At 37.3% G+C, this 8172-nt stretch overlaps 1 protein-coding gene across 1 annotated transcript; it reads left to right on the top strand.

Moving 5' to 3' along the window:
* The first annotated feature begins 410 nt into the window (after nt 1–410).
* Nucleotides 411–7301, top strand: LOC148861408 (PRP38 family protein). Its single transcript, XM_088983233.1, has 6 exons — nt 411–1000; nt 2317–2438; nt 2574–2664; nt 3582–3711; nt 3827–3897; nt 6509–7301. Exons 1-6 carry the CDS (start codon nt 711–713, stop codon nt 6972–6974), a joined length of 1170 nt encoding a protein of 389 aa, XP_088839359.1. The 5' UTR covers nt 411–710; the 3' UTR covers nt 6975–7301.
* The last annotated feature ends 871 nt before the right edge of the window (nt 7302–8172 follow it).

Raw genomic sequence — 8172 nt, 5'->3', positions numbered from 1 at the left:
ATATATATATATATATATATATATATTCCTTTGCTCCATATTTGACATCTTTCAATATATATAGTATAATATTTATATTTTTTCTATAAATATTATATATTCTATCATGGCTTGAGCTATATTGACATGTTTCAATATTTTTAGATTTTAAAGTCATTTAATATAAATAAATCAATTTTATATTGAATAACATATATATTTTTAATTTATTAATGAAGAATCGGACTTTATATATAGGTCGGGCCCGGGCTCAAGATTTAAGTGTGATGGTTGGCCTGGCTCGGGTCGGGCTCCGCCTGAATGTGCTCTGTTGATATGTTGATATAGAGGCAAAGCCCGGCCCGTGGGCCGTGGGACAAAATCACATAACCAGAACCGATATAAATGGGTTCAGCTGGTTCGGGTTTCTCAGGTAGAATCAATCCGTTGACAGCCTTAGGGCTTAGGTCCATCTCAACTTTCATGTTTGCAATGGCAATTTAAAAGGGGAAGAATGGCAAGGTTGTCAATCCGTGGACAGCCTTAGGTCTCCCTGGACCGACTGGCGTCGCTGCACATTTTATCTTCGTTCGTTTCTTGGTTTCTTCTTGGTTTTTGATTCGCCTCCTCGCCCTCCGCCATTGTTTTATATTGGAGGGACGGCTATCTGGCTAGGGGTTCTCTTTTCTCTTCAAAGGATTGGGATTAGGGTTGGTTAGTGTTCTCTTTCAATGGCGAACCGTACGGATCCGGCAGCCAAAAGCATTCGAGGGACGAATCCTCAGAACCTGGTAGAGAAAATATTGAGGTCGAAGATCTATCAATTTACGTACTGGAAGGAGCAATGCTTCGGACTTACTGCGGAGACGCTTGTCGACAAGGCCATGGAGCTGGACCACCTCGGCGGTACCTATGGCGGCAATCGCAAACCGACACCCTTCATGTGCCTTGTCATGAAGATGCTCCAGATTCAGCCCGAGAAGGATATCGTCGTCGAGTTCATCAAGAATGAAGACTACAAGTAAGTATTATAACAGAAATATGTCATTTCCGTATGTAGTTCGGTATTTGCCTTCGATAGAAGAATTAGGGTTTTAAAAGGTGTCTACCTTGAATTTGTCTTAACTAGTATTTCGAGTCTTAACTGAGCTCTTTTCTTAGATGACGGATCGGGTTCAATCGAGTTACTTCATCTGATTCACTCTAGTCCATATGTAGTTTAATTGAATCTTGTCTCGCGATTATATAAAGATGCCATTGTATATGAAATAATTGGCCTTTGCGTAAGAAAAATTATGTGGTTCTGTGAAAGTACAAGTTAGAGAACAAGGGGCATATAAATAGGAAAAAGATAAATTAACAAAGTTAATGGAAGAAGAAGATAAGATATAATATTAATTGGGTTGGGTGATAGGGGTTCCTGAGTTGCCGACCTTACATAGTTGGAATCTTGGGACAAAATTTTGTTGAGTTGCGTTTAGCTGTGTAGGAGCTTCTGTTCAACTAAAAGTTGCCTAGGCTCTAATGCGTGTCTCTATTAAGGCTCTTTTGTTATTTTTAGGTGGAGACAAGGATCTTAATTGACAGAAAGAATCCTAAATTGGGTTTATTTGTATATGGTTACGTGGAGGAAGAATACGTATTAAGGCTCTTGAGTGGATTTCTGGAGGTACCTCTGATTGTAACTGCCATTTTGCAAGTTAAACCAAGGAGTTATTTGTTGCATGGTGTGGACTTACTTTGTCGCAACATGTTCTATAAGGGTATGAACGAGGTAATAGTTTGTAAATGAGTAAATCTAATAAAATATCCATCAATAAGGTCATCTTTGTAAAAAGATTATAAGGAAAAATTTAACTTGTCTTTAGCCTTGAAATTTTGAACTTATTGTAAATTCATAACCAGGAAGATGGTTTTAACCAATTTGTACACTTCAGTTTGGAACTAAGTGATTGTAGGGTTGAATAGTGTTAGAAAAGTCTGATGATGCTGCCTTTTTACTAGTGGCATCAAAAAGATTTTTTTCTCTTTATCTGATATTTTTTCACAAAACTTAAGTTCCTGAATTTCTTTTACATCAAATTCTTGAAATTACAAGAATGGTGGTTCATTTGTTTTGCTTCACTACGATATATTTTGAGGGATGATTCACTGCATGACTTGCATCTCTGTGGTTTTGTTTCATGTTTTATCTGAGGTTCTTTGTATTGTGTAATATTTTCTCATTGTCCCCCATTTTCTTTTGCCACATTTTCTGCAGATGATTACTTAAGTCATTTCATTTTTCCTGTTTCATTTTATTTTATTTTCTATTTAACATGCAGTAGTTGCTTGCAGATATGTCCGTATTCTTGGGGCCTTCTATTTGCGCCTCACTGGATCAGACACTGATGTATACCAGTACCTAGAGCCACTATACAATGACTATCGGAAACTTAGGCGAAAACTAACAGATGGACGTAAGAATGCCATCTTATTTTGAAGCTGTTTTTGTCACCTTCGATTCATATCGTTTATGTATTTAATACTATGTGATTTTGTAGCTTTATTATGGCTATATTGATTTACTCCTTTATCATTTTTCTATTTCTCAGGTTTTGCTTTGACTCATGTAGATGAGGTTATTGATGAACTTTTGACTAAAGATTATTCTTGTGACATTGCTTTGCCACGTATTAAGAAAAGGTAACATTCTTCTGTAGACAGTGTAACTATTCAGGCTTTTATGATAAAATATCATATCATTCTTTATATTTATCATCTAGATCAGTACTTCACATATTTATTAAGAATAGTGTTTAGTACTGTTATAAGAATCCCTTTAGATCTAATAATAATTGAATCCTTAGTAATAGAATGCCATGTTCCTTCCCTTATCCCATTGTTTGGAAGCTATATTCAAATGACCTGTATCTCTATATCTGAGTTGCTGATCATAAAAAAAAACAAAAAAAGTTATCTCTATAAAATTGTTTGTTGTTTTGATTAAGCTTTTTTCTTTTTTTTTTTCCCCTCAGTGATTTAGCAAAACTGCAAAACTTTTCTTCTCTCCTGAAACAGATTTAGGACTCAGACTTAGTGTTTGCCAGGGCCCAGGGGTGAATTTACCTACTTCTTAAAATTTTCAAGCACTTAAGCAGAGTTTGCCTTTCACATTGTAATATAATGAGACTGTTATTGTACTCTTTATACTTGGCTTGGAAGGCTGCACGAGGAATACCTTTATATTTCAAACTTTGTTGTACTTCTATAAAAATTCGTCTTTGTGTTAGATGAGAACTTATTGAATCAGCTTTACGAATTTTGGTGGCAAGGTTATTGATTTCTTCACTAGAGCCACATTCTTTCCTTTATTAGTTTGTTCACGTGGGTGTTGTGTTACTCACATGCAGTTGGATAATGTATCAACTGAATGCTGGTTATTTAGCATGGGTTACTAATGGCAGAACATTCATTTTGGTGAAGCTTCATTTGTTTACTAATTCTTATTATTAGCTGCCATTTTGTCCTTAGAGTTATTGTTAGAATGCTTTTGTTTCAGTTGACATATTTGGCATTGCTGGCTTAAGAGTTAGAATATGATTGTTGTCCTTTATCAACAGATGGACTCTTGAATCAATTGGGAGACTGGAACTTAGAAGAAGTGCTTTGGAAGATGATTTTGAGGAGGAAGAAGAAAAGGAAGAGGATGAACAAGTTATGGCTGAATTAGAACCTGGTGCTCATGAAAAGGTAGGGCATTCTAGTTTTGGTTCACAAGAGTTCTCTATTTCTAGACAAATAAAAAAATCTGTATTTCTAGTATTATGTTTCTAATGTCTTCTATATACATTTTTTTTTGTTATAGGATTATTATCGTGGGCGGAGTCCTGCAAGGGATAGAGATAGGGACAGAAAACGTGATAGTTATAGACACAGGTACAATCTACTGCCAGAGTGTCATCCTTCCATTTTAATATTTGATTTGTTTTGAAGTAGAAGGGTAATAGGTGTTCTTCATTGTAAGATAAGTCTTTTCCTTTATATTTCTTGTTTTTCCATTAGTCCCTACTTTCTGATTGCCTCCATCTGGTGATATTTCTTTCATTTCTGTATGTCTTACATCTATTTTTCTTAATGAGTGTATGTCTTGAATCTATTCTGCCATTTTTTGAAAGCAGATATCATGTTTTTTGATCAATCAGATATTATATTATATTGTATTAGAAGGTAAAAATAGCACTGTTTTCAAGAGTTGGAGTGCTGTGTATCTTCAAGGATTTCTTTTCTTCTTTGGGTGACTGCATGGGAAAACCCTATTGAAAGGGGGAATGGCAGCTGTTAGCTTGAATTGCATTTTCTGCAACAGCTGAATTGAATCAGCAAATCATCATTTTCTCCTCTGCAACTTTGCTTCATCTCTATGGAAAAGGGTGTGAAGTATTTTTAGAGTGCGCTTTTGCTTCCCAGAAACAGTTTAATAGTTTCTGGATGCCAGTAGCTTAGGGGTCTGGAGTAGAGGAGGCAAGGCAGTATGGGAATTGATACCTGCGGCTGTGTTCTGGGCTATCTGGGGGGGGAGGAATAGTTGTATTTTTGAGAACAAAGTCTGTAAGGAGACAATGGTGGTTGAGAATGTCAAAGAGAGATGTGGTCAAGGCTGGCTTGCATTGCAAGGGAGAGACCTTACAAATCTTTTTTTGGCATGGATTTATTATTGGGAGAATGACGGTTCAGCCCAGGGTCAATTTTTAGGCCCAAAGTAGATTTGGGGTAGGTGCCAGCTTGGAATTGATGCCAATTCATGGGTGGGCATTGGTGTGTAGAGTGGGGGTATCTGATATTTTGAATGGTTATAGTTCTGCAGTGGGATTCAGAAATCTGCAATGGGCCTGTCCATAGTTCTCCGTTTATTATTTTTGTTAACATCCTTGCTGAGTACAGTGGTTGTTTTGTGAATTCCCCAATGTAAGTTTTTTGTTGTACATGAGTTCTATTTTTACCTTTTAATACAATATAATATAATATCTGATTGATCAAAAAATATGGTATCTGTTTTAAAAAAATGGCAGAATAGATGCAAGACATACAATCCTGTTTTCCAATATTCTCCCTATTGGAAAATCGAACACCTTCCTGGTGCAGCACATTTGTGTGGATTTAAGCAAATACTGAATTTGAGATATCAAAGGTTGCATCCAAGAACCCAGTTGCATTACCTTGCTAGAATAAAAATGGATTTCTTGTTAATCTGTCCTTTTTGTCTTCAAACATTCCAAGGTTATGCTATCTTCATTTGAACTTCCCTGATAGTAATTGATGAAGGTACAGTAACACTCCAACTCTTGAGCTTGGAAATTTGCCACCTTCCCTGGTAAAAATTGCTGTACGTGGAATGGACTGAGAATCTTATTTTTATTTTTTTAATAAAAGCGTTGGAGTCCAAGGTAATTCCCAATGTTCCATAGCAACCAACAACCTCCCTTCACAACCACAATCATGAATGACCCCCAAAGTGGTGATTTGCCCCCTTTTTTCTCTCCCAAAGCGTTTGAAATCAGGTTAAATTAACAGCCATCATGGAAAATCAAAGTATTCATGAGAAGAAAAAGAAGAAAGAAAAGAAAATTAAAAAAATATAGAGATTGAAGCCCTTTCTTTTATCCTAGGAAAAAGAAAGGTGTGCCATTGGATAGCTAGGCACTTGAGTGAGGCAACCCTCCATGGGTTTCAGAAAATAATCTTAATAAAGAACTTGTCATAGTTCTGCATTGTTGGAGAGCATATCGTTGCATGCATGGCATTCCTTTATTACTGTTCGCATTAGACTAAGGTCATGCACCTGTAATATACAAAACCGAGCATTGGAAAACATATTGGAAGCTGGTGCTTGGCTGCTTGTGCAGCTGTTTTGTTTGAAATATTTTTGTCACTACTGGGGCATCTTAAAGCCTTTGGTAGATCTTAAAGCTTCCTAAAGTAATTTATTGCGACTCTGCCAGGTTTCTCTGCACTGACAGTGTGCAGTGAGAAGTATGATGGGTCATACAATTTTGCATTACTTACAGGGTGCAGTCGTCATTGGTTTCAAAGCAATGTACTATTATTATAAGTTTCAGGTCAAATGAACTAATATAAAATTATTTTTCATACCTAATGTCAACAGGTATTTAACTGCCTACGAATAAAGGAAAAGGTAATTCCACTTGGTCGCTGCTCGCGGTGGAATTACTTTTTCCTTTATTCGTATGCAGTTAAACACTATATCTCATAATCTGCTGGTTTGGTGTTTCCATTTGAATTTTGTCTTGGGGTTGATTTGTTGAGCCTCCTGTTTGTATTTGTTCTTCTTTTATTAACTAAAGTTTTTTGGTAGCAGCAAGAAAAAAAACATAGCTGATGATATTTCTGAGCTAGTTGATCCTTTTCCATTGTGTGCATTCCTTTAAACAATCAACAATTAATGGTTGTCTTCTTGTGGATACTAGTCTTGTTCTAGGGCTGATTTATGAATATATAATACTCTCTTTTTTTTACTGTGATCTGTCAGGGAGCGGGACTATGACAGGGACTATGATAGAGACCGTGGAAGAGGGCGAGAAAGAGATAGAGATAGAGACAGAGATAGAGACCGGGACCGGGACCGGGACCGGGACCGCTACCGCCTACGTGAAGACTATGGTCGTGAGAGAGAGCGGGATAGGGAGGATAGAGAACGGGATAGGAGAGACAGGGATCGTGGGAGGCGAAGGAGCCGTTCCAGGAGTAGGAGCAGGAGTAGGGATCGCAAGGAGCGTGGTGGAGACCGTGAAGGTGGGAATCGCAGGAAGAGGCATGACCGCAGTGCCAGTCCTAGGAAGCGTTCGGATGGAACGGAAGGGAATGTTCGGGAGGAGTCGAGGAAGAAGAAGGAAAGGAAAGAGAAGAAGGATGATGGGACAGACCACCCGGATCCAGAGATTGCAGAACAAAACAGGCTACGTGCATCTCTTGGATTGAAACCATTAAGGCCGTGAATTGTGGGGTTGAGCAAGAATTGTGCCTATCCACTGCTCTACCCATTGTATGATAGAAGGGCTATTCACCTTCACCGACTGCCGTTGTTAGTAGAATGCAATCTGCAATATATATATACACACATAAGACGCATAACTAGACCAATCTATCTGTTGTTCTGTTTCATGTACGTCATCCTTTCTCGTTTTCTAGCAATGCACTACTTGTTTTTCCCATGTGGCTCTAAACAGTAAACATAGCCATTTCATTTGGAAAAGCTGAAAATAGTATATTTTCTGAGGGTTGATACATCGAAAAGGAAAATGAACGGAAATTGATTGTTTAAATTTTGTTGCGGTTGGTTGGTTGGTTGCTGTTAAAATAATGCACAAATTCAGTATCATTTGCAACCATGACCATGAGGATCGAGGAGTCTCAAAGTTTGAGATGTTGATCGCCTAGAGATCCCATTGAAACAATCTCCTCTTTTGATCTGGTGCTTCGTTTAAGGATTATTTGTGACGGTACATGGGAATTCAACTTGTCAAGTATCTGTACATTGTAATATTGGAGTCCGGATCTGATCTCAAAAGAATGGTTCAAATGCAATATATTCAACCCACATTTCCCACCACAGCGTCGCAGCCTTGTGCTGAAATAACTAAATCAAAGCCTTTGATTTGCTGCCGTGGCCCCCCCTTGAATAGTTAAATTAGATGAAGTGACTTAATTGCTGTTTTTGTCATGCGCTACGACAGTGTAAGAACAACACTTGAGCGATAGTGTTGTAGCAAAAGTGCGGTACAATTCTAATCGAATCGGATATCTAATAATATATTGGAGTTCGAATTATACTTTATCGGATTTGGATCAATTGGATTTTTAATCGGAATGGAGCCTTAATTTGATTCCTAAGTGAATCAATTATGATGCTTTGATTAAGCGGTTTGTTTGGATGAATAAATAAATTAGGCAGTTGGGTCTTATCAGATAATGCTGAAGAAAGGGAATGTTCCATGTTTCAGCAGTTATAGCCATGTTTGATTGGATGGATAAATAAATTGATAAAAATAGGCAGAATAAGAAAATATTGCTATGAATCAAACACCTTTTTTCTTAAAAATGAATTCTTTTCATACTAACAAATGTCCTATGTTGCTCATTTTCATTCTTCAAAAAAAAAAAAAAAATCATGCCGGTATTCACAAATTGCCAGCT

This window comes from Nelumbo lutea, chromosome 4, assembly GCF_056320005.1.
Source record: "Nelumbo lutea isolate HS-2025 chromosome 4, American lotus-T2T, whole genome shotgun sequence".
NCBI classification, from domain to species: Eukaryota; Viridiplantae; Streptophyta; class Magnoliopsida; order Proteales; family Nelumbonaceae; genus Nelumbo; species Nelumbo lutea.
Note: the sequence above shows the minus strand (reverse complement) of the source record. Positions and strands in the feature narration are given on the sequence as shown.